The sequence below is a fragment of the Dermacentor albipictus genome, chromosome 9 (assembly GCF_038994185.2).
Source record: "Dermacentor albipictus isolate Rhodes 1998 colony chromosome 9, USDA_Dalb.pri_finalv2, whole genome shotgun sequence".
NCBI classification, from domain to species: Eukaryota; Metazoa; Arthropoda; class Arachnida; order Ixodida; family Ixodidae; genus Dermacentor; species Dermacentor albipictus.
This window is the reverse complement of record NC_091829.1, coordinates 42,187,420-42,215,321: the sequence shown is the minus strand read 5'-3', so window position 1 is coordinate 42,215,321 and position 27,902 is coordinate 42,187,420. Positions and strand designations below refer to the sequence as shown.

Here is a 27,902-nt window from a genome sequence, read left to right as displayed (position 1 = left end):
AACGCACAGGGCACTTGGAGGCCATTCTGATCTCTGAGGCTTGTTGTTCTGCCGGGCCGCCCCATGGAGATGATGCACCGCCATGTTTGCGCGACGAAAAGAGGAAACACTACATGCAGAATGTCTACCAAGTTGACATTTCCAAATTCCCGGAGTTTTCCCAAGTTGTCCCTGAGTGCCTTTGCGAAATTCCCCAAGTGATGCAGAACTATGTTTCATGTCAAGACTGGCTGAAACGATATCGCCCGATGCTGTCACTCTAATAAGCATATGAAAAAAAAAAATTTTTAATGACTTAATCCAATTTGAATACGAAGGAGCAGTGTTTATGTTATTCAAAAAGAGAATAGAAGGGTTAGTCAAACGCACAACAAATAAAATGCCTTCGTAAAAAGCTGCAGATCGAGTCGGACATTCTCGAATACAAATAAAAAGGAGATGCATACCGAAGCAAATATTTTTTAATGAGCTATTTCTATCAACTGATAGCAAGCTCAGTGGTATGAGGCCCAAACTTTGTCACAATTAATATTCTCTCTCAACAGCTCGTAAGTCAACCTCAACTGTCCTGACATACTCTCAGCCCGCGCACGACACCTCAGTGTTGTGTTTCACTGCTTTAAAGAGTTTATTTTGGTTTGGATGAGGGGCACATGTATCTCGGCATCAGCCAACACTATTTTTTGAGCTCAAGCTCCTTCAAAACGGCGGCAGCATGCTTCCTTTCTTGTTCATTCCTCAATGCGTAGGTCCTTTCTGTTCTTGTTCTCCCACCCCTCGCTCGCCCCACCGACCATTTCAAGCATCTTTTTGCTCAGTTGCACAGTCCACGTCCGATTTTTCGAACTCCCAAGGGGGCGCGAGAACGTCCTAAAAATCCGCCAGTTGGAAAACATAAATGCATGTCATTTACTGCCCTTAAGGGGTCAAACCGCCATAGGCACATTCGAAAACACTCTGAAGGCCTAGCGGTACATGTATTAGGCATATCGGTGCTCGTACTGTGACAGGAAATACCGAGTGCACGCGTGTATAATTAAGGAATACATAATGTGTCCCTTGGCAACAGCCCCTTCCCACGCTTGTTATGCTTCACTGCAATACGTTTGCGTATGCTTCACCAAGTAACATTTCCGTACAGAGACGAAACTGACTTTCGGGAACCGGCATTATGCAACGTATCATGCTTTCCAAACTTCTAAACCAATCGCGAGGACCACAAAGGTGGAGTCCATGCCATTGCTGACAGCAGCAAATTCTTTCAATAAAGAACACAACACCCAATGGCAAGAAGCTTCGTAGTGAACATGAAAGCAGCTAGGCCTAGCGTTGCCACAGTAGTGGCTTTGGCTGCCAGCGGATCTGCGTGCGAAAGTGCCAGATGAGGCAGCAAGGTAATCAAAATGGCAGTGGTAGTGCCTTTGATTATTGCCATTTCGGACCTGCAGTCACAGCAAACCGTTCGGAAAATGGGCGGCGAAGAGTTCTTGCATCCGAAACTTCAGACGTTTTCATACATTGACTCTATGGGGTAAGTGGTGGTACCGCGAAGCCGTCCAAATTATCAGGAATCCGGAAAGTCGGTCGTTGACTGTACGCTGGCAACTCTTCCAGCCGACAACACGGTGTCAACGACGATTCATTACGATTCCTGTCTGTTACTTGAGCCAGCATTACCGCGACTTTCGACCCTTTCAATAAAATTACAGCTAATTTCCCCTCATAGAGGCACAAATTCCCCGAGTTTTCCCTGAGTTTTTTCAGACTACTCAATATTCCTAAGGATTCCCGGTTTTCCCGGTGGTAGATACCCTTACGTGTTAACCGATACATACACAATAAGCTCGTACAGTTTATGCGGATACAAAACACATTATATTCAATGGCTGCTGAGTCGGGGATTTGACTTCACTATGTTTAAAACGAAACTACTGTTTAAGCGGGTACAGTTTAATGAGGTGTTCCTGTACCATATTTATTCGAATCTAGGCGGAAAGTTTTTTTTTTTTTTTTTCAAATAATCATATACCAAACTCTAGGGTCGGCTTAGATTCGAGGATTTTAAAAAACGTGCCTGTTTGTAATTAAAAATGATAAATATGGTGCATAGCTAGCCCCATCTAGAAAAGTCAGTATCGCAGCCATTATTAGCCGCGCCAGTAGCAAACTGAAGCAAACGAGCGACATCACTATTTTGACCTGTATCGTATCAGCGTGCTGTGTGGCTCATAGCGTGGCGTTCCCGTAATGGCACCAAACATGCGATGCCACTATAGTGCCGCTTTCAAACGAAAAGTTGTGCTAGCCACAGAGCCATCGTGAAACGTTCAAGCCAGCTGGGGCTTTGGCATCGATGAGAAAAACGTCCATCATTGGAGAGGTAACGGGGGACCCTTTTTTGCGTGTGCGGCAATGAGGAGATGACAGCAATAAGGAAAATAAGCGCGCAATAACAGTGAGGAGCTGTTCACCGAGATCGCGCCGCGCTTCGATGCGTGCGAACCGTGCCACACATTCTGCGCATGCATGAGCACGCCGACGAGAGCTTGCGCGTCCTGAAGCGTGCGTGTGGTCTGGATAGCGGCGATAAGGCAGAGTGAGCGCGGCACGCTCATAGTAAATAAATACTGTTCTCATTCTGTGAACGCTGTCCTCGCTTTTTTGTTTGGCCTACATTCAAGGTAAGCTTTGTTTATTTCTTCTGGCTTCGGACATTCGGGGGTCGGCTTAGAATCGGGGCCGGCATAGATTCGAGTAAATACGGTCCTCCCATACTTCTATCCATACAGTGATGTCTGATTAGCAGAAAATAGTCTTACGGGGCCTGCTGGTCTTGAGAATAAAGAGGTCCTCGCTGTCAGATGGGTGCTTGTACATGCTCTTTCTGAAGATGATACACTCGCCTTCCAGCGTTGGGTCTTCGACCAGCATTCCTTTGCAACCACCGTACCGAATCTGGATGGCACTTGGTTTGCCCTCTTGTGGAAGAGCTTTGTGGACCTGCATTTAACTTTCCATCAGCATGTATGCAACACAGTAAGCAACATTTATCAAATAGTCAAAGTTCTTCACAATTCATTTGCACCCAACACGCAAATATGATAAAGCTGACATTCGTTACAAATCTGGATGTGTTCTACGTTGGCACTTTCCAATTCCAAGATTTTTCCAGATTTTCCCCGATATTTAAACCATCCTACCAGTCTCACATAACCAGCAAGCTAAAGACCATTATTTGCAGATTGCACACGTTCATGTGAAAAGAGCTTTCTTCTGGCATACCACTAGCTTTGTCACAACCACTTGAACTTGAATGCCCACTTCCTTGAGTCGAAGCAACCATGACGTGGGTTGGCGATTTTTCCCAGTAATTCCTGTTTTCCCTAATTTTTCCAGAACGTCCCTCAACATTCCAGGTCTTTTCTGATCATAGACATCCTGTTAAATTGCACATGCTGCTATCCCCAGAAACAAAAAATTGTGATGGGGTCAGCAGCTCGCCATGCCAGCACGTATTCCATGAACAATGCTAATTTACAAACATGTTTCCTATTATTAACATACTGGTCACACAGGATTGGCACACTGGCTTCTGCTGCAGGCCAGCCAAGCCAAAGCCACTGTCCAGTAGGCAAATGCACATCTAGAATGTGTCGTTTCAGGTTCTGGCCAAACATTTATTCACTCGACCCTGATGGAACCAACAAAATTGATTGAATTGAACATGATGCAGAAAAACTAGCAGGACACTTAAGCTTAACCTTTAAGAGTGGAATGCGATAGCATTCAAAGATCCCTGACTGCTTCTCTCACTTCCCAGCAACTGCAGCTTATGTAACAGTAATGTTTACTGGGAAATACTGGCGGCGACCATTTTGCACGAAGGCAAGCTTTCTGGTAGAAATGTGGCCTCTTGCATGGGTCAGGTTTGAGTTATCGTTTAGAACTTTTATATTTAAGTCTGAGAAAAATTCAACATAAATAGCATGCACTGTCGGTGTTTTGTTGCATGACATTTGTTTGTGGGCTGTCATTCTTAAAATTACGAAGAATAACTTTGTCAAAGAATAGCTTTAGTGACAGAACTGTGTGGAAATATAACCCACATATATTGCAAGTCATATAGCAAGGCGTGGCATATACATATACCTAAATATATACGAAAATTTTCACTTACGAACTTCACCAAGACCGACACCGGATTTTTCTGCAGCACGGGGCCCTTAACACTATTACATTGAAATGCCAATGCACTCCGCTGATTCCATTCAAACAATTTGCCCTATTTCAGCACATCCCTGAATCAAATGCACACCCACTTTCTATGCGTTCGAAGTAGAAAACTAAACATGACATTAAAGCTCCTAAACAAAGTAGCAATCTAATGCGCACCCAATCTCTTAGCAAGAAAAATCTAGATATGACATTACAACTCCTAAACAAAAGTGTAACTACAATGCACACCCAATCTAAAATTGGAAAGAGTCTAATATGTGTTACACATTGGCGGCCTATTTCCTAAAGTCAACTTCGCCACAGGTTATTTTTTAAAGTCAGCTTTGCCACAATAATCTGGGCGCGGCAAAGCATACTAACGCCGCAAAAGGGGCTTTGGTTTCTCGCAGGCAATTTCTTGTCAAATTTCTGGGGGGGAAAAGGCACTCATTAGAATCGGGTAAATACCATAATCAGACAGTGCGAGTTATGGTTAATGCTTGAAAATCCTCCTAGCACAGGCCGAAAATGGCGTTTTTTGATGGGAGATGATGTGTTCAACATATTCACTGTCCTCTAGGCTACACCGAGACAAATGCTGCCACTAAAGGTGTCGCTGCTACTGGGGTCACCAGAGTGGTCAGGCACGTGCGTGCTGATTAATCATAAGTTCTAATTACCCGGCGAAAGCCAATTTCAGGATCAAATTCACGGAAGCTTGGGCCCATAGAAATTCACGGATGTCGGCCGGGACTTTCATTCGAGATAGAATTAACTGCAAAATTGAAATAATCAGAGTCAAATTAATGGAAGGCTATTGTACTTGACTTTTTATTTTTCTGCAAGAATACGTACTTTGAGCTACCAAGTGAACAAATGTTTGCTTTGCAATAACCAATATTCTGTCAGATCTCACATTTTCAGTTTTGCTACAGCAATAAGATACTGAAATTAAGCTTGCCGAACTAACTTTTTAGATTTACTTTATCATATCCAATAATTTGTTATATCTGTGTTTGCTATATTCAGGTTCATCTGTTCACTCAAGAGACCGGGCTGTAGCAGTGACATGCTTCTTCATGTAGAAAACTGAGCACTTGCCAGAGTGATCGATCACAGGTGTGTCACCGAGAATCTCACGACTAGAGACAATGTCAAGGTGACAAATGTCAAGGTGGTGTTGCTACCTGCCTATTTTTCCGCCCTTTTCCGATTTGCCAAGCCTATTCTCTCAGTATTGTAGAAAGGCAATTTACCAATACAGCTCAAATTATTTCTCTTTAGTGTCCTTTTAGTTCACACACGCATGCCCACTGGCAGACTCACCCTGGTGAGAAGAGCCGTAGAAATGCGTCCGACACCATCCGAGAAGATGTAGTGCAGATTCTTGCGCGGCCCTTTAAGTTCGATATCCGGCACAACTTTGGTGCACTCATGGAGGACGTGGATCCTGCCCAGCGACTGGGAGAAAGCTAGCCCCAACCGCGCCATGTACTTGGAAGGCAGACGTAGGTGGGACAGGTCGCCCAGCGCGCTCCTCACGTCGTCTGCTGAACGGCCTTTCGAATCAACCGAATAGAACCATGCACCATGGCTGCGCAGCTGACTTGTGGATGATGCCAAGAACATGTACCTGCAATTAATTTCTTTTGAAGTGACAGACATGGTTTTTTCACGAATGAGTACACACAACACTTCTTTTTATTAGAAAGTTAGCCATGCCGATGCATGAAGTTATGTACAGTTAAACCTCGATATAACAAAGTCGGTAAAATCGGCAAATTGCTTCATTATATCCCAATTTTGTTGTATTGAAATGCGACCTTTTGTGCAAACAAGTAGCCACTGATCGATTTTTTTTACACGGAAAGGGGCCGCAGTATTTTCTGTGTTATTGGGCAATAGAAAAAAACAAATATGAATGTGAATAGAATTTCTTTTGGTGACATTGGGAGTTGGCGACGAATGACAATTTTATGCCCCATCGAAGATGTCTTCACATCGGTAGTACGAATTAAGCGAAGCCAGGCACGTTTTTTCGCACAACCCACCCAAACGGCTAATAGCGTTGCCCACACTGGGATGACGCTATCATGAAAAGCACTGGCAGCGAAGAGCAAATGCTTCATCTGCCTCTTGCTCCAACAGTTCAACGAAACTCGAGATTACATGACCTCCAATATTAAATGCCCGGGAAGACAGCTTAATGTATATACTCTAATCTAGGCCGGCCCTGATTATAAGCCAGCCCCCCAAAGTCCGAAGTCAGGAAAAAAAAAACTTCCCTCGAATGCAGGTCGAACAAAAAAAAAAAAAAAGGACATGAGCGTTCACAAAATGCAAACTGCATTTATTGAGTGTGAACATGCCTGATAAACACTATCCTCATTGCGGTGCACATAAAAAGCATCTCCCGTTGGCCCCTCCAATCACTGACACATTTCTCATAGATGCCGAAGTCCCGCCCAGCTTGAGTATTTGACAATGCCTATGCGGCTAGCACAACTTCCGTTTGAAAGCAGCCCTATAGTGGCATCGCCTGTTTGATATCAGTACAATAACACCGCGCTGCACACCGATACGACACAGGCACACAGGTCCAAATGGCAATGTCGCTCACATACTTCAGTTGGCCACTGGTGTGGCTAGTAGTGGCTGTGATACTGACGTGTTTAGATGGTGCTAGCTACGTACCATATTTATCAATTTAAATTAAAAAGTGGTGTGTTCTTAATATCCTCGAATCTGAGCTGACCCTAGAAATTGGTACATGATTATCCGAAAAAAAAAAATCTATTTGCCTAGATTCTAATAAATACCCATCATAAAGAGAAAATAAGAATCCACCCGTTCATAGCAATTGCTACAAGGGACTCTAACCCAGTGGTCCCGGGTTCGAGTCCCGGACCAGGACAAGTTTTTCTTCAACTATGAGGCTTTTCTTTTGAGGAACCCTTACAGGTTTCCTTTGTAGTAATTGCTACGAATGGGTCGATATTTGATTTTCTCTTTATTCATTACTTCTCTCCACCTTGCGGGTTTCCGCAGAACTACTACGTCAAATACCCAACATGATGCCATGCTGTCTTGGCATGCCCGCTTTGCACACACGGCAGAATGCCTCTAAAGCAGGGTGCGTGGCTGCCTATGCACTCAGCCGCACTTACAGCCATATGAAGCCATGGCCAAAATTTATGCCAGAAACCGAGACGCACGCCAACTTCAACTTGCCATGCCTAATCACTTCCATAAATAATCAGCACTTCTATTTACTGTATCCTCTACTTACTTTTTGTCAGTGAAACTATTTCCAGAGTACATCCTATGGTGTATTCGAGCCCACTGCTCCACCTCAAGTAGACCAGTTTCAAAGGGACACTAAAGGTTACTATTAAGTGAACGTGGACTGTTGAAATACCATCCCAGAAACCTCGAAACGCTTGTTTTGTGCCAAGGAGAGATTTATTTTAAGAGAAAATGCGTTCTGAAGCGTCCGCGTACCTCTAGCGCAGTTCAAATCGCCCGCCCTCCGATCGAGGAGTACTGATATCATGGTCTCATAGTGACGTTGCGCCATCGGTGAGTAGAACGGCGTCCACAGACAGCGCTACGGCTTTTCTGCGCAAAACGCAAACGCGCGGCCAGAAACAGAGCCAAGACAGAGCCGACAGCAGAGCGAAAGCGGGAGTATGGTGGATAGCGGAAGGAAAAACGCGCGGTACTTTATTCTATGACGCAAACTTCGACGCTCGTCGCAATGGACCCTAACAATGACAGACTGGCTCGCTATGCTGGGCTCAACTTCAGCGATTTGAGCACTGACGAGCGCGACCTGCTGCTGAGGGCTCGCACTGCCGGCGTTGTTGCGTACTACAACGGCGGCCTCGACACTGGCTCTCCGGAGCGGGAAAGCAACGAGGGCTTCCCGCGACATCACAAGGACGTGGCATTCCCACCGCTTGTTCGAAATGAAAGTTTCGCGAGCCAGCAGAACCCGCACAGCACGACGCGATAACGAAACTACTGAAACTCCAAAGCGTGTGCGGCGCAGAGTCGAGCGAAAACGAAACTTTTTGACCACTCATACTACTGAAGGGTAACGTCAAAATGTTATTTTTTCTTAGAATCGAATAGACGCAGACAAGTAGCATTTTCTTCCGTCTTATAATCGAATGAAATGATATTTTTAATACGATTAGTTGAGTATTAGTAACACAAATTATGAGGAGTGCTTTCGTCATCGGGCTAGTACCGGAATGTCGCTGGGGGGTCTCAAATGATGTCATGCATTTACCTCAATTTCTCGGTTACTAAAGCTCTGTTCGCGATTAGATTGACGCCTTAGACGTCCTAGAACATTGCTCTACCACTTTAACTTGACTTTCTGGTAACCTTTAGTGTCCCTTTAAAGCTACAGTTTCGATGCCTTCCTAACCCCCCCCCCCTTTGCAGCACTCTAAACAAGCGTCATCAATACTGAAAGGCATGTCTACTTGACTAGGCTCAGCATGCATTTGCATGCGTGGCAAGTCATGCGAGTCTCTTGTATCTCCAATCGAGTTATCAGTCATGACACTGCTTTCATTGACGGCATGAGATAAAATTCCTATTCAAGAAACCATAGGCCTTACCCACAGATTTAACAGCCAACCAGAATAAAACCTTTAATGCTGAATCTTTGATGACCGAAGGAATTAAATCACTCTGCAAGTTCTTGAATTTATGAATGCCTAAAGGGCCAATTCAAGGAAATAAACAGTTCCAAGCTAAAGTCATGCTGTCTTCACTTATTTTGTAGTTTCTTCACTGTCGTGCTTTGTCAGCTTCTACATTTGTTTTAATGCAATCTCTTTAAAGAACCAGCAGCAGAGCTATACTGAAAAAAGTAGTACAGATCTGATGAAACGGGCAAAGCCGACTGGACAGGCGCGCTATTGCAAGTTGAACATATTTTGTTGACATTCTGAATGCTCAAGGATCTACCTAAAATCAATGCAGCAAAGGATTGCAAGCTCAAGCACAACTTGAGCATGCCCAGTGAGACTCACTTGCGGCCGGCGATAGTGAAGCCGTCGAGCAGGCTTGGTCGTGTGTAGGTGAACAGAAAATGTGCCCGCTGGATGCCCAGTGAGAACGACATCTTGGTGCCATCCTCATCACGTATAAGCAAGCGAAGCGCGTGCTCAGGCTCAAAGTGCTGGAGGATTCTGCTGGTGCTGATTGGTTGCGGAGGCAACGGCAGAAGACGCGTGGGCGTCAGAACTGCTCGCCGCACCAGGCATACATGCTCTGGGAGTTCCTGCCCCAGTACACCACCCGTCAGATTGCCAGACCGCTGGTGCATCAAACTGTACCGCTCATACAGTGCCTCCAGGCCCGCCTGCAAACAGCAACCAAGGCATAGGCAGTTAAGGATAATTTCAGCAAGGTAGTAGGAGGTTGGTTTAGTTGGAATGGATGCAAACTTCAAATCAGCGCAGAAGGCGATGGCAACATGAAGACAAGGACACATGACGAGTGGGGTTTAATTGAACACCGCTCGTCATGTGTCCTTTTCATGTTGCTCTTGTCTGCCATGCTGATTTCAAGTATACAAGATAATCTAGGCTACTCAGTGCAACTGTCACAAGAAAACACAGGTGACGCATGTTTGAAGAAAGTAGTAGAAGATGCAAGACTAACGGGTATACCACGTGCATGTGCCAAACAGTTGAACCTAGCTGTGTATAGAGTTCAAACTACTGGCATAGAGAAAGGATTTCAACAAGAGAGGACACTCGGGGAAGACTGGCAACAGGAAATATGTCATGCTAGTATTAACACCGACCATTCGATGCCGCGAGCATTGAAAAAAAGAAGAGAACGTGATATGAAGTTAACACACATTGTTTCATATTTTTTTATTGTTTCCCAGCAAGACGAAATACTTTGTGGCTTACTTTTCTGCAGTTGCCTAGTGACAGGTGAATGACGCGCCAGATGCATGCGTCATTCGTCAGACACGCTGCCGGAGCGAGCAGGACAGGCTGCACATCTGAGCATTGGCCTGTTCGGTGACCCGTCTGCCTGTTTTTTTATTTTTGGATTTAGCCTGGTTTGCTGGGCTCCTGCCGAATTCTTGCGTTCCTTCTGCACTTCGACACAGCACCACTGCGCTATTGGACTACGGCAAAGCGAGAAATTCTGTTCGACAGTCTGCGACACATTTCAAGCAATTAGGTTTACAGCACTGAACGTAGACTTGCGACGCAGTTAGAGAAAAACAGCTCGGCCGTAGTGGCACAGTTAAGTTGAATTAACGACTCATACTGGGAGATGTTTGCGATGTTTCTACGAGTCCTGGACACATTGATGAACAATAGCATTCCTGGCACAGTGCCGAGAATGCCGTCACTCGTAGACTGCGACGCATCTGGCGCTAGTGGCGCAAAATCCCATGAGAATTAACATATCTCCGCAAAGTGGTCATCCGAGAATATGGCACACTCTTTTAGCCATTCGTGGAATAAAGACCCCCCCTCCACTTGAATATTTCGGATTCCTCATTATTCGAACTTTTACGTTGTCCCCGTCGAGCCCGATTATTGGTCGGTGATATATGACGTATTCAGTAGAAGCCAATTTTGGCGCACTCTGCCTCAAAATCGCATTTGATTTATCAGGATGGTGCAGGAAATCTCGTTTGGCACAATTTGGCCCATTGGCTCAAAAGTAGGAGCACTTTTAGGTGTACAAAAAATAATTTTCGAGACCAAATCGAATATGTATTGAATCCAGAAGCATATAGAATCTAAAGTTGGGTACTTTTCAAAGAGCTCTCAATAAAGAACTGCCGTTTCTCGCTATTAACATAATATCTTCCGATACAAGTATATTCACAACATTAGCAAGGTCTTGCCATTATACTGTCATGGAGATGAAGACATGATAAATCTGAAGTTTAGCTTTTTCTGGAAGAAAGTGCCTACATCGTGACAGAACACCAGCAGCACAAGGGCCCAAATAATGTTTACACCACAATTCCTAGCATTCTTTTTTTCTGCCTCTTGCTTTTTTTTTTATGAGAGCATTTCCACAGGCAAATTGTCACACAGTGCACTTATCATCATTAATAAAGTTAATCATCACAAGCTTTAACACTTGTACGAATTAGTAGACACGCAGAAAGAGTGCTGGCCAGGCAGCTTGGCAAAAAGACGATAACAGACTTGCTTGTACTCAGTTATTTAGCAACAAGGCTTCCATCACAACTGCCGAAAAATAAAGAAGGAACCAGGTGATTTTAGACTTTCCAAGATTAGCCCACAGGTTAACTATTTGCTACTATTTATATATGACAGCAAAACAGGTTAAATGCAGGGCCATTATAATGTAGCAATTCCTTCTGCTCAGTTTTATGCCACTCTGTGATGACTTTATACCACTCCGAAGGGAGGTGACAGTAATGAAGCTGGCATTACACAGCTTTTATCCTGCCATCCCCATCACTTATGTACATCAGTGTACTTATGTGGTAAATAAACTTTAATTCTTGTTCACCATTCACAGCCAGCTCATCCCATTGATTACGTGGGCGGTGCACCCCTACAAATGGCATTAGAAGAGAATCTTCTTATCCCTACCCAGAAGACTCCTTCAGGCAGCTGTAAAAAAACATACATTTTGATTTTATCGGTACAGAATACTTCATATCCAACTTGTCACACATTAGTTGAGACAACTTTTAACAGTGAACCTCCCAGTTTTGCCTAATCCAAGCAGGCTCACTAAAACAAGGTGCTGACATGTATGTACATTGCCATCTAACCTGGAAAGAGACAAAGCGGCCGTTGTCAAGCGACTGCTGCAGTGCATACAGTGCCTCTTCGAGAGCTGCAGGATCCTCGGCGTCCATCCGTTTCAATGCTTCTGCAGCCTGCGTCTTGGCCCCACTAATCAGCAACTCATCAGCCACCTGCACAGTCATCGCAACATGCATAATCCTAGAGGCGCAGCCTGTTAAGTCACGAAGGCCCCTGTCGAACCTCCCAGAGCACAGCATCAATGCCTTTATAATTTACATCGCGCCAGTGCAAGCTTTTGTTGGAACACAAAACCATCTTGCACAACCACAGGGCTTGCACGGCAAGCAAATTTTTCACAAAAAGCAGAGGCAGCTCAACGCAGCGCGACAAGTCCAAATCAGATGCACACTGCGACTTTTCGCAACATTTACAGTTCGTAATTTAAAGGTGTCAGAGTTCCAGAAAAGCAATCAACATAAAAAAAAGGAAAAGGAGTGTACTCAACACAGTGTGACAAGTCCAAATCAGTTGCACTTGTAACTTCTCAGGACACACTCAGGTGACAATTTAGACATGCGCAAGTCAGATGCACCAATAACTTAAAAATGCTATAGTTGTTATAATTGACAAAGAAGCAGTACAACAGTTTCTACCATTCTGACGGGCCAGCACCATGGAATGGTTTTTATACAACCTTACTATCCATTATCACCAATAACGGTTGTTCCTACCTGGGCTGATGACCTCCAAACGGCAGCCAGAGCAAATCCGCAACCAAACGACAGGTCCTCCACATGTAGCTCCTTGTCTGCTTCGCCAATCCCCTTGTTGTGCCTCGCCTTCAGCTCTACTGCACTGTAGTATAGACTCGTTGTTGTGCTCAGTGTAGCCAGGCAGGACAGCGCTTCTCGGATGCGCTGACATCCTGATGAAAATGAGAGCGCCATGACACGACAGACGCCCAATGTCCTACTGTCACACTTGGTCTTGTGCTTGCCAAAGTCCACCGCGCGGACCCACCTCGTTCGTTCATCAATGCTGTGCTGCTCCACATATTTTGGCTTGCGCGGGTCGCATTCATCGTCATAGTCCTGGTTTTCTGGGCGGTGGGTCTCGTGAACCCTGTAGAGAAGGGGCGGGTGGACAAGGTGCAAGTACACCATCAAGTCGTTGCTTCCATCATCATGGTTCTTGGACACAACTACGTGCCTCACGGAAGAGTACTCAATGACGAAGCGGTGGCGGGCATGTGTCTCGCCATTCTGCTCCTGTTTGACCAGTGGCTCCTTGACATCAACAAAATAGATGTACAGCCTTTGGCGATAGTGAGCAAAGTGGGCCATGCACTGTGTTATGCGATACCGCTGTTTCTTGTTGGAAGATGCTGGATGCTGGTCAGCTAGTTTGGTCTTTGCTTTTGCTGGTTCCTGAGGCTCCCTCGGAGATGAACAGTAGTGTTCAACATACGTTCCCATGCCCACAAAGGAGCCGAGAGAGAAGTTTGCAAATTTCAGGTCGTCATGTTCATTCGTGGTTGAGTCGACTAGCTGGGGCCACAACAGCCACCATCCAGGAACAACACCACACAAGAGCTTGATCTCTTTGGTGTCTTTCCAGCGGCTTACGATGTCTTCAAGCGTGGAAGCAACGCTTCTTGAAGGTGTGACCTCCACCTGGTAGATGGATGTGGCATCCTCGTAGTAGAAATCATTGTTAATTGAGCCCAAGATGTCAGCTTTGCGGACCGTCGCAGGCAGGTCAAATAGGCGACGAAGCAAGGTAGTTGTGGGATTACGGCCCTTGCTAAGGCAGGTCACAGACAGTTGGCATGGTCCATCAGACATCGCAACCTGCACAATACAAATGAAACACTGGTGTTACCAACACATCCTTGTACTCTAGCAAGAACCATACCACAAGGCTGGACTTTGATCAGTTTCGCATGAGCAACTTTGTTTAGGACAATGTGACGTAACTTTAATTAGTTTGGTATCTTCTGGTTCAGTATTCTGGCTCGCCGATGTGATCCGCAGCTTTGACTGCACTGTGAAGAATTGGCGAGCTGCAGTATGGGGTGGCTATTTACAACACAACCTTTATCCATGACTTGAAGCCTCTAATATCACCTTTCAGTTCAAGTTCAATTAATCTAACAATGTTAATGAAGCTTAAATCGTTATTTACTGGTGTGTGCCTACTTCAGCCAATCTGCCTTGCTCACAGAAGACTAAACTAAAAGAGCGCATAATGACCATACAAATTTGAATACTGATTAATAACAAGGCAATAGCATGGTTAGCAGTTCTGGTTACTATTTGGTTACTATAATGGTTACATTACTATGATGTTCTGTTCTATTTGGTGCTACACAGCCACACCAAGGAGGAACTGCCCACTGCACCCACACTAGACTTCAACAGCTCAACACACTTGCCTGAATTTTTGTTCTGTGCAGTCTGAGGTCTGCACATAACTGTATGCATCGTTTTTGGTCAGTGCCAGAGTGCACCTGAAATTAACAGTTCAAATAATGCCTATGGAACTGATGGAATAATAAATAAAAGTTATGCAGGTCCAATGCACAGGTTGGAATGTAAGTGAGGTGAATCTACGTCGAGCTGTACTAAATCCTATACAACCAACAGCAATGTGTACAATTTTTTACTTTCACACAATGAAATGCATAAGCTCAAGCAATACTTATGCTTATCAAATCCAAAGATCTCAACTTTGACCTCATAAAATTTTATTTTTATGCACCCCACCACTCGCAATATATGGCAAAATGTGGATGCTAAATTAGGTGCGTGCACATTGTCAGACATCTAGGCAGCAGTGTCATGGGAGCAAAGGCAATGTATGATGCTTGTAGAGAGAAAAACAGCAACGACAGGTGTGTGACAGTACGACTGATGACATCTAGCTACATTTAAAGTCTGTACTCGACCTCGCTGTGGCACATGCTCATCCTGGAGGATTAGCCAAGTATGGGCATATACTGAATCGCTAAATCACAAAAACAATTTTAAGTAAATCAAAGAATCTGCTGAACATTCCGCCCTCTTCCATTAAGAGATTGCCATGCTTTAGAGATACCTATGAGCCGACATTATACGCCCCAAGTTTTATGAAGGAATTTTGTTTTCATTATGCAGAACAGGGGCAGATTTAGCCTACTTTGACTGTCAGCACACAGGAGACATACAAGCCCATTTGTTGGCACTTGCATACTGCACACATAAAGCCTTTGCACACATGTGTGTGCACGTGCATGTGCATGTCTGTAGTTCAAAAATGAGTTCCTGGCAACTGTATGGCCATTTGAAGAAATCCACGTCGAAAGGCATAAAAAGATTACGTGACACTTTGGCCAGTCAGAAATCTAAATGTTTTTCAATGTGGATTTCATATATATTGCGAGACAGCTGTTAACCCAGCAGCTGTTAACACAATAACCCAGCAGGAGCCATGCCACACCTGGGAGGGTAGGTCAGGAAAGCTTTGCTTTCATTTAATAAATAACTGAACAAAATTTCTGGAATACAATTTGGCATAGTTTGGATGATGCAGTGACTTCCATGCTGAGACGTCTAAGCCTAAAGATTAGCAAACCAATAAGCAGAAAATGGCCACTCAATGAACAATGGCAACTTTTTCCAACATTCAAACTACCATCATTCAAGTTCTGTAACACTGCTGGTGCCAAGCAATAGATTAGGTCCAGAATCCACCAATATAGTCATTGTACAGGGATTCTATCACATTCTTTTGCTGTTAGTTCAAGTGGCACCTTGACTATCACCAGAAGAATTAGCCAGGCATTAGGTCAGATTAAAGCAGAATTGGCTTAAGCAGTTGTATTATATAGGTCTAGCTTCCCAATTCAGTGGTGGAACAGCCATTTTTAATCCCGGCGCAGGTCCTGCCGCAGGCAAAAAGAGTTGGCGCAGTAGCAAGCATTTCTGGTGCAAGGTCCAACACACGTACGCTTACCATATACAATACAAGCTTTAGCTGATATAGTTGATAAGTTGTGAAGACGGGTTTGCGCGAGGTGTAACCTGCAATCACGGTCAGGTAAGGATGCGACGCTCCTCCACACCGTGACGCACAAAGGGCGCTACAACCGGGTTCGTCGATAAGGCACAGAGAAGGCACCACAGACAGATTGTCAACAAGTGCATTCTTATTAGCCCAGGATGCAACAAGGTGCAACAGTTATGCCATGTGGGCAAAGACTCACTGCAAGGCCCATAGAGCATGCTCACCTGCACTGAACATGACACTATACAATATACTCATGTCATGCCATGCACATCAGGGAGTTGTCGAATAGGGGCCACAAAGCTTATGTAGCTACAATATATATATATATATATATATATATATATATATATATATATATATATATATATATATATATATATATATATATATATATATATATATATATATCATAACCCATATCATAAGGCAAGCCTGCAGCCGAAAGGATGTTCCACATCCACCGCCAAGGTCTGTGAGTGGTGGTGCTGGCTAACACTCCCAGGGTTAGTTCTAGTAGTAAAACAAATACGCAAGAAAGTGGGTGGGAAAACGGCACCATGGTAGCTGAAATGGTAGAGCATTGCAGACGTAATGCGGACTTGGGATCGTTCCCCACCTGTGGCAAGTTGTTTTTTCGTTCACTTTTATTTCCATTAATTTATCATTTCTTTAATTCAATTAGTAAGTACAAGTAATTTCCCCCATGTTTTCCTTGGTGTCATTGTTTGTTGGCTTCTTATGAACACGATGAATAAAAAAAACGGCCTCTCAACTCCTTTTTTTTCTTCTCATTTATTACATAACGAGGATCTCGAATCCGGCAACATTGATGCCTTCAAGTAGCACATGTGGATTTATTGGCAAGTCGCCTTCATACAATAAGGTCACATACTTGTGATGCCTGCGGCAGAAAAGGTGTTCCACTTCTGCTGCCAAGGTTTGCAAGTGGCGGCGCTGGTTCAACACTCAGGGTTATTTCCAGTAGTAAAACAAATACCCAAGAAAGTGGATGCAAAAACAGCGCCAAGGTAGCTCAATCGGTAGTGTATCGCACACGTAATGCGAAGACGTGGTATCGTTCCCAACCTGCGGCAAGTTTTTTTCATCCACTTTCATTTCCATTATTTTTTTTATCATTTCTTTGTTTCAATTAGTAAGCACAAATAATTTCCCCAATGTTTTCCTTAGTGTCATTGTCTGTAGGCTTCTTATGAAATGAACAACAAAATTGGGCCCCTCGGTTAACGCCCTTTCTTCTCGTTTATGTATGTATATATAGCGTCAGCTCCACTGCGCATGCAAAAGACGCAAATGGGGTTTTGCGTTTATGTCGGCAATGCTATTAAATCAAAATAGCGCAGCGACCCAAACTTGACACAAAAGTTTTGCGCCAACAAGCATGGCGGAGCCCATCTAAGTGGTGGCTATCGCAGTGTACCACATTCGAACTCATTCACTAATACCATTCTTAACTGTGCACTGTGTACAATTCCGATTGCAGCGGCTCTTTTGCAAAGTGCCACTATCAACTATAAACACTGGAAAAGCTTACGGTAGCACAATACTGTCCACGCATAGAAATCAGACTACGAGGGAGATTATTGAGGCCCACTGTATCAGGAAAAAGGGATTGCGTTGTGTAAGCATGCCATCATTAAATTTGTTTGACAGTGAATTTGCATTTTTAAACCACCTCATAGTGAAGCATTAGATTACAGGATTTTGCGTTTGTGCCTGCGTACCGATAATGACGTCATCGATGGGAGAGCACATGGCTATGGGTTGTAGTACATAAGTTTGCGTGTGCTTTCGAATAAAGTTAGTTGCGAGTTCGGCGCTGTCCTGCGTGTTCCTGCCTTCTGTCTTCACCATCTTGCTCTGCCCCTTCAAGATGTTCGACCAGTAACAACTCGCCCAAATGTCAATCCTTCTAGAGCAAACAAATGCCAACACCACAGTGCAGAGTTCATTTCTTTAAATAAAACCCAACCTTTTCAGCCTGTTTAAGAGGAACAGGAACAGCATAGTGATGACAAGGACCGTACTCAGGGTGTCTACCAAGTTGACATTTCCAAATTCCCTGAGTTTTCCAGGTTTTCCCTGAGTGTTTTTGCAAAATTCCCTGAGTGATGCAGAACTATGTTTTATGTCAAGACGTGCTGAAACCATATCGCCCTATGCTGTCACTCTCTAGTAAGCATATGAAAAAAATTTGAAAAAAAAAAAACGACTTAATCCAATTTGAATACTAAGGAGTAGTGTTTATGTTATTCAAAAAAATATAAGGGAGGGGTTATTAAAATGCACAGCAAATAAAATGTCTTCGAAAAAATTTTCAAATCGAGTTGGACATTCTCTAGCAGAAATAAAAAGGAGATGCATACAGAAGCAAACATTTTCGAGTATGAGCTATTTCTATGAACTGATAGCATGCTCAGTGTCATGCAACTGTCCTGACATACTCTCAGCTCGCACAAGACGCCTCAGTGTTGTGTTTCACTGCTTTAAAGAGTTTATATTGGTTTGGATGAGGGACACCTGCATCTCAGCATCAGCCAACAATTTGTTTTTTGAGTGCAGGCTCCTTCAAAGAAGTGGTCGTTCATTCCTCAGTGCGTCGATCCTTTCTGTTCTCGTCCTCCTTTCGCCGCGCGTTCGCCCTACGGACCATTTGAAGAATACTCTTGGTCAATTTACAGTCAACGTCCAATTTTTCAGACCCCCTAGGGGCCGCGAAAACTTCCGAAAAATCAGGCAGTCCGAAAAAATAAATTCATGTCTTTTACTGCCCTTAAAGGCTAAAATCGACACATGTACGTCTGAAAAAGCTCTGAATGCCTGTCAGTGCACTTATTAGGTATATCGGTGCTCCTACTGTGACAGGTGAGGGCGAGTGCACACGTGTAAAATTAAGAAATACATACAGTGTCCCGCGACAATTGCGCCTTCCTACGCTTGTACGCTTCACCGCGTGACACGACTGTAATGAGGCGAAGCAGACTTTCGGGAAAGAGCATTATGCAATGCGCCGTGCTTTCCGAACTTCGAAGACAATCTTATTGCTGTCAGCGGAGAAATGAAGAAACACGGCACCGAACGACAAGAAGCTTAACAGCGAACGTCGAAGCAGCTAGGCCTACCGTTGCCGCAGTGGTGGCCACGGCTGCCAGCGCATCTGCGTGCGAGAGCACCGGTTCAAGGCGGCGAGGTAATCAAAATAGCAGCGGTGGTGGTTTTCATTAATGCCGTCTCGGACCTGCGATCACGCAAAACGTTTAGAAAATCGGACGGCGAGTAGTTCTTGCGTCTGAATTTTCAGACGTTATGATACATTGACTCTTTGCGGTACGTGGTGGTGCCGCGAAGCCGTCCGAGTTATCGGGAATCCGGAAAGTCGGTCGTTGACTGTACACTGGCAACTCCTCCAGCCGACGACGATTCGTTACGAGTCCTGTCTGTTTCTCGAGCCAGCTTTACCGAGACTTTTGACCCTCTAAAAAAATTACAGCTAATTTTCCCTGATAGAAGCACAAATTCCCTGAGTTTTCCCTGAGTTTTTCCAGACTACTCAAAATCCCTGAGAATTCCCGGTTTTCCCGGTTTTCCCGGTTGGTAGACACCCTGGTAGTACTGTATACACATAGCCAATGAGTGTGACACACAAACTAAGGTGCAACAATTTACTTATACCAATGTCACACAAGAATATTTAATGTCATTCACATTCAATGTCATTAACTCTGAATCAAACAGGAATACCTAGCATCATTCAACTAAAGTGATATTAGAGATGATCGAATGAGTACATTCAACTCATTCAATGTGTTTCAGGCACATTCTCCACCAAAAGGTACAAATGGACCAAATGAAAGAGCAACAAAAGCACAAGATACAAATTAAATTTGCATAATTGCTAAGCAGGAGCATTATGCTTTAATACAAACAACATCTACCATGAGGTTTAATTAATCAGCAACCATTTCACTGGCTCATAACTTATTATACACCAATTTCACAAGCATGAGATGGTGGGTGTGAAAGCTGTGAATGAAAGCCAGTACAAATAAGAGTGTGCAACGGTGAGTTTGAATAGATGTCAGTATGAAAGGGAGTGAGTACGAATGAAAGTCGGTGACGAGTTGGAGTGGACGCACGTATGAACATTAGCACCAACTGGCAAGCGCGCATGAATGTATGCGAGCAAGCTAGTGCCGACCTTTGAGGATATGAGCAAATATCCACTTTTTTTGCCGACCTATGTCAAATGAGAGAGAGCATCTCTGCATGTTCACGCTGGTTCCAGTAAGGCAGCCATATTGCTGTTTACTACGTAACGGATTCAGTCATGGAAGCAGCACTTCGTCTTATGGAGCACCTTCTGGAGCAGGAAAAATCAGTTAGTAGCAGAAATATATGCTCTTGGAGCAAGAAAAGAATGCTTTAAAGCACCAACATATTGCTCTGGTGCAAAGAGGAAGCTCTGTATAAGTTAGCACTTTCCGAAATATTGCATTCAATATGTATTATACTAAGATGCGAGTAATTCTTCAACTTGCTTTTCCATTTTTTCTGCTTTGCCTCAAAGCTGTCCTTTGCTTTGTTATTCATTTCATCTGCTAAACATTTTATCAATTAAGCGTTTCATCCACTGAACAAGTTGCATATGCGCAGCCACCCATTATTTATTAATATGGCGCGAGCGCTGTAACCTCGCACATTAATAATAATGCTTACGGATAAGCTCACGCAAGTGACGGCACATGGTTGTTCCAAGCAAGGCAATGGTGGCAAGCAAGGCTGTTCCAAGCAAGGCAATGGCACACTATCTGTTTGGTGCTTCACGCAATGTTAATGAACAATTGGGTTGCTGCACTATATCGACACTACATGTCCGTAAAAATGGAATTACTAGTTGAGCAAGTTGGCAGTTGATCAGAAGCATGACTAAGCAGCATAAATCCAGATGGAACAAATACTGATTCTACCTTATTGTGCTCACAGGTTTAGATTGAATAGCGTCTGTGTTGTGCGACTTGTGCATGCGCGACTATGGAGAGAAAGGCGCATCGAGCAGCTCTGCCCTTACAATCATGTGTCACCATAATTGCAGAATTATAATTGCAATAGCAATTTTACACCTAGAAACGTCATCGCACACATCGCACAGATTATACCATCATCATAGCCTCACGCGCATCTATGGTAAAACAGAAGCATATAACTCGTCTGCAATTCCACGTACCATTCGGCTCTGGAACAACCTCCCCGACAACATAGTTTCGGAAATTGACCGTGAAAAATTCAAGCACTCACTGAAGTCTCTTAACCCATGTTAACCATTAATATCACACTCACTGTTCTGTGTTATTTTTTTTTCTACCTTTTTCTTGCACTTTTATATGTTTGTTACAAACTTATATTGTTCCTTTATATTGTAATCATATGCAGCTTTATATAGCTAATATGTTTATCTGACTTTTAGGCTGTGCACTTGGCTGCTGTTTTCATCTGTTATTGTTGTTAATAGATTGTATGTACTTGACTGTATGCCCCCCCTTACTTAATCCCTATGTAGGGGCCTTGTAAGGTATTTTACAAATAAAATAAATAAATAAAAATATGGACACTCCTGGTGATATCCGCAGCCGGCATTGCCATGAGGCTCCGTATAATGTCCAAGTGCAATAAGATGGCAGCCGCATGCTGTCTTTGCTGTAGCTGCAATGTAAAGCGTGCAAGGACGAGTTGAGAAGGACGATTGCTTGATGCATAGTGCTTTCTCATGCGCAAAATATAGTTCCAATTCGGAGCAGGTGCAAGTCAGCGCAGGCCTGGAGCAATATCTGGAATAAAGGACTACATGGCGCAGCATGTACCAGGATTTCTTTAGTGGGGCAGTTTGGCAGAGCACTTCCATCACTCTGGATTTGTATCTGAATCGACCCTTGCTTCGAATTCGTCTGGATAAGTACCAGCTTGATCACATAGGTAAACATGATCAAGCATTTAAAATTATTACCACAAATCGGTAAAATCAATCTTAGTGAAGAGATTAATTCAGAAAGATTCATGAAAACCAGTTACTTGATTTGTGTTTTATTCTTTTACACAGCATCACTGCAACCTTATGTGAATGTTATCTTTTGCCATGCAGCATTGCTGGAATCTGGGCCATAATTTTGCAGCGATGCCTTCCACTCAATTCTATCCTACTCTTATGATCCAACCTTCAAGGCCAGCTGATTTCATTGATAATACAGGTGAAGCGCTGCTTTGAACACTGCAACAAGCGTGAAAAAAAAAACAGCATCAAAAAAGGCATGGCTACGAAATTGTGGCCTTGATGTCATTTGATGTATCGAATGTCGTTACCTACGAATTACATTAAATTTTCACATGTGACAGGAGCATTAGTCATGAACTGTATAGAAGTGTATAGTGTCCTGTTGCTGTCTAATATATATCCTGCATCCTATCCTCACTCCCTGTCTTTAACCACACACCTCACTTTGCTGGCCACCATTCAGATGCAAGTCACAATGCTAGAGTTAGAGTGCAATCAGCAAAAAATTACTCGCCCTCCTTCCCATTTAATAGAATAAAAAAGAAACCAATTGCTACTACTGCTTATAGTACTCCTACTCTTTGTTCACTCATGCTGTCTCACTGCAACTTCATATTTTTCTTCACAGTATTTATCTACTGCTTTGCAATGCAGCACATTCATGTTTTTCTTTCCCCAAGAGCATGCACTTTCTGTGCAATACATACACACTTTACGGACAATAATTTCACTTTAGAAGCAAGCACACATGCAGCAGCAAACATGGATCAGCAAAGACTGACAAGCAAAACATTATTTTTTAGATTGTACAAACATTTTTCGGCAATTTTATTGTTGTCAATTTTGCCTGCTATAACATGTCTGGATGAACTCGCTCGTACCAAGCATGCCTCTGGTGTTCATCTGAAGTCTACCAAGGTTATGGCCATAGACCAACATGCAATACTACTTCCCAAACAGAATCTTCCTAAAGCAAGACTTGTAATACCGTAGAACGAGCCCAAATTCGTACACTTCATGGAGAATACGGCAGTGTTGGTAGGTAGGAACTTTGTATGGCTACACTTGAAAAGTATAATCAAATCAAGAGCACTGTCAAGTGACAAATATAAATGCTACGTCCAGGTTATGCCAGGCAGTATGTGGAAAGGTTCAAAGTGTATGTCACAGTGATATTAGAAAACCAGTCTTTTAGCAAAATCTGCACAGGGCTTCCCATGTTTTGAATGCTTAGAAATAAAATACAAATATTCAAGACCAACATTACAAGTAATCGTGCAAACAATTTGAATACTGAACCATTACAATTATTATGCTGTTCAATATCACAAATGTAGTGTAGTGGCTCTGCGAGGGAGTCATATTAATACATTAGTTGGATTTTCACTGTTCTTTAAATGCCAAACGGACTTTCATCGTTAAATTCCTAAAGCCTATCATGTTTTCACTGATCTCTAAATAAAGCAGACACAGAAGCGACAAGCTCAAGGGAGGCCTTCAGAGAAAGGAAAGTTACTGTAAAAAGATTACCTTCCTTGCCGATTACCATACTGCCATTGCAACAAAAAAGGCTGAAAAATATGTCAGTGAAAGTTACTTTTGGCATTGACAGATCTGGTTCTCAATCGCACATGATACATTACAGCCTAGTGCAGCCAATATTTCGTGAAGCTCATCATTGAAGTGAGACAAAAAAAAAAGTCACAAAAATTCTTGCCATAACGGCGAAGTGGAGCTTAAGAATAGATGTTTTGGGAAACTAATATGAGCTAATGTGAAGTAAATCATTTATCTAGATGTTTCGTGTTACTCTAATCACCATGCAGGTGAAGGAAAACAGTGAACTTGCTAGCAGGGTATAGAGCGCTTTGTTTTGCAACAATGCAGAAACAAGATCAGTAAAGCAAATTTAGTTTTCGGTTTTGCAGTGGAAGTGTGGCACTAATTAAAATTCCTTGGGTTAGATCTTGTACACATACATAAATACCCAAGAATGTATGGACATGGGAAGTGCCGTCACCATAGCACAACCGGTAGTGCAACACGCATGTAATGTGGAGTTTGTGGGTTTGGCTCTCATTGTCAGCAACCCCCCCTCCCAAGTTGTTTTGTCCTCCATTTCCCTCTACCTTATCAATTTTACACCTCAATTAAATACTACAAATTTCCCCTACGCTTTCTCTTTATTATGTTCGTTTCATATGGTTCGGACTACCATATAGGTGCAAACATTCTTACAAAGACATTGCCCTTAACAAACCAGTCCCCTCGGTTCCACTTCTTTTGCGAATAATACATGACAATCGGCTATTTTTGCTTCTAGTTTGCCAGTTAGCCTTTTTGCAGTGTAGTCATGTAGCAGCTTTATCTTTTAATTTACAACCAGTGATGTTTCCCTTGTAACAAGCTCTTTATTGTGTCTGGGGCACAAATACCTAATTATTTTTCCTTTTCCATAACTTCTGATATTTTTTCAACAAATATGTATTGTGCTTTAATTGGAAAGTTGATCATACAGCAGCCTGCCATCCTTGGAAAGTTTGTTTGCCACCAGGCTTTCTAAAGGAGCAAAGCAGCTATTTGTGCAGTTGTTTTCACGACGGTTGAAGTGATCTTATGTTTAAAACAATCCTAATAATCTGTGATAGTTGACTGCCTATTCATATTCAGTACAAGGGTGTTCCTAATTATACCGAAATAAATATTTCTGCTGTAAATATGTGCATCTCAATTCGACATGTGGTACTTACCATTTGTATTCAAAAAAGTCAATATTCAGTCGCCTAATATTTACATACTGGATTCTGACGGCTCAAATTTTTCAACTGAAAGGTTACGAACACCGCACAATTCAGGAGAACACAAGCAACATAGTTTTTCTAGCATGAAAATGCACTCAGTCTACACATGATCCCTAATTTATTGTGCTTCTCAATGTTCATGGTAGCAGAACTAGATTCTGTGGAATGCGCATGGCCGCATGTTCATAACATGGAGCTGACAATTACCAGGGCTTAGTACAGGTCCAATACCACATTTTCACCCTTGATCTGTGTGAAAGCTGCCATGAAGTACTGATTGGTCTGAAAGCTGCAAGAAACAGAAGCAATTTGTTCAGTTACGCATGAACGAGCTTAGCCGTTCCGATACTATACTTACGCCTTTTTTTCTATGTAGTCAGAATGTCTTATTCACCTGCTGCATTCTAAATATGAACGCAAAATGTATTCGATTTGGTTTTGGTAAATTAGCTCTGACACGCTTATGCACGTCTGCCAATCAAACAGATTTAGTGACACCACTGAATCCGCAGCGTTTAAACGCATTCAAATAGGTTTTGCAAATAATAAAGAGACTTCAATTTTGCGAGCACAATGTGAAGGCTATGATGACCACTATGCTGGGAAGCACAATCAAAATGTGAAGGCTACCAATGTGAAGGAAACTGGTGGTTCATGACCATATGGTCATGGAGCCCATGCATCGTACGGCGAGTTTCAGCCACTTGCATGTAGCTTCTAAATATCGGAGTGTATACTGGAAACCCATTTTTCAAGCAACCTTTCTAACTGATAAGTCGTTAAGATATTGCCAACTGTTCATTCAGGTCACTAAAAAAAAGTCGCTGGTTGCTAAATAGAAAACTTTGCCATAACCAGACAAAATGTTACTAAATCTGTGACAAAATCGCCAATATGGCAACACTGATTAAGTTATAAGAAGCAAATCTCATCTATTGTTTTTAATGATGGTTAGGTTAGACAGCCCCAACAAGCATAGAATGATGCAAAAGAGGTGGTAGATTAAACTTCGTTTTGGACTGCCCAGCGACAGCTTTCTCAGAAATGCAAGCTCGCAAGGCACATCCTGCAGGCATTTCACACAGTAATGCATGGTAACCCTTAAAGGGACCCTGAAACGCTTTTGACGATTTTCTACAAACGTACTGAGTTGTTAGAGTAGGTCCTTCTGATCGTTAATTGACACGTCTAAGTGCTCTGCGTAAAGCGTGTAATTTATTATAAGGTTTTAAAAATGCACATCGCTGCCGATCGCAGCGGACTGCTCGGCGGAATTTTAAGCCGCCCCTACCCATATGACCGAAATAACCCGTATGACGTCAGTGGGGCGAGCTATCCGATTGGCTGACCAGGGCGCGTGATCGATAATTTTTCTAACTTTATGGTAAACAAATGATCTTCGTAATAGTTGGAATGTTAGTTAATTTGTTTTTATAAAAAGAAAGTAGTATAAAGAGAATGCACAAGAACAATTTTTCAGTACACTTAAGCACTTCCGGCACACAGCAAGTGTCGTCTGCTTGTGTTACAATGTACTACATTTTGACGAGAGCTCCGCGGTCAGAGTTGGTCTCAGTCTTTTCGCGAGCACTATGATTCGACTTTGTTGCCTTGTGGGCTGCAAACGTAGCGACTGGCAATATGTCAAGCTGCGACATCGTGTCCCTCTGCAAGGCAGCGTACGAGCGAACTGGCTGCTGCGCATCGGACTGCCGCTATCCGATAGACGCCAAGATTTTGCGTGTTTGTGGCCGTCACTTTACACCAGAAAATTACTAACGCAATAGCGTTTCGAGAGTCCCGTATTAGGGCAAACGTAAGCGCAAGGGGACAGGATTTGGCCGCTTGACTGTGCCGTAACGGGATGAGCCGAAATGAGCAGAAAGGCAAATGTGAATGGTCTGCATGGTGCAGCCACCTGGTGGCATAGAGCTCAACCATACACAGTAGCAGCAACGAAGCGTTTCCTTCTTTGCTGCTGGTGCGTACTTTTCGGAGGAGTGTAATCATCAACACGTTTTTATAAATGTTTAAAATGTTTTACACTTCGTTAGAGCAATATTAGCGCTTTGTTGGACTGGTTAAGCGCTGCGCCAACAAGTGTCTGGACCGTGCAGACCGATCAGGCCGCTCATGTACGTCTACGCCAAAGTTCCGTCATCAGCTTGAGTTTATGCCTCCAGTCATTTGCCGAAATGACCAGCTTGCCTGTGGTTAACGGAATACCAGAGACGTTCGGCGCTACGACAGAATGCGCGCAACGCACGCTGCTTCGATAGCTCTCGCTTGTGGTCGACAGCCAAGCAGCTAGCGGAGAGGTTTCGCGCGGGCGGGGGCGGGCTCCAAAACACCCGGAAGTGGACGATGTGACGTCACATCGTGACGCAGGACCAGTGAAGGCAGAGCTTAGCCCCGCTCGCTCGGCGGACGAGTTGAGGAGGAAAAGCAAGGCTGGGGAGGAGGGTAACTTATAATCGCTTGTAGCTCCATTAATACGTAACGCTTCACTTAAATTGTGGTGCGAATGTTCTACTTAAGCTGTACCCTACGCGTCTACAAAATTTGTGCGAACCGTTTCAGGGGCCCTTTAAGTGCTTAGTGTGGCTGGCCGAGTATAATCTCCTGCAGCACGTGGCGGCGGCGGCAGAAAGACAATCTTAGCTGCTCAAGCAGGGGATACGCAATAAAGAAATCATACTTTTGCAAGTGCTATTCTGCGAGAAAACTTGGCATCAGCTGTTGCTTTGTTGGATTTGTCAGTACAGTACCCGCTTTCACAAGTTTGAGGGGAGGGGCATACTTCCCACCCACACAGACACACCAGTAGATATGCCAATGACAAGCATGGTGTCACACACACACAGGCAAATATAAGCATGTCTCACTCGGTGACAATGAGCACTCGATGACCACGTGCACTCGCTGCCACAATGCTGGTGTGAAGAGTTCTGGCAATGACAAGTGAAAGATTCGTGCTGCCCATAGTTTCAT

At 43.5% G+C, this 27,902-nt stretch overlaps 1 protein-coding gene across 3 annotated transcripts in view; it reads right to left on the bottom strand.

The window, feature by feature from the left end:
- The window catches only part of LOC139049718 (uncharacterized), a 61,459-nt gene that overhangs the window by 31,181 nt on the left and 2,376 nt on the right, over nt 1–27,902 (bottom strand). For all 3 annotated transcript variants that reach the window (XM_070525471.1, XM_070525469.1, XM_070525470.1), the window contains exons 2-6: nt 12,731–13,849; nt 12,023–12,169; nt 9,264–9,595; nt 5,542–5,848; nt 2,820–3,000 (exon numbers count right to left, since the gene is read on the bottom strand). In XM_070525471.1, the coding sequence (XP_070381572.1) occupies nt 2,820–3,000; nt 5,542–5,848; nt 9,264–9,595; nt 12,023–12,169; nt 12,731–13,843 (2,080 nt within the window). In that variant the 5' untranslated portion in view covers nt 13,844–13,849. The remainder of the gene's footprint in view (nt 1–2,819; nt 3,001–5,541; nt 5,849–9,263; nt 9,596–12,022; nt 12,170–12,730; nt 13,850–27,902) is intronic.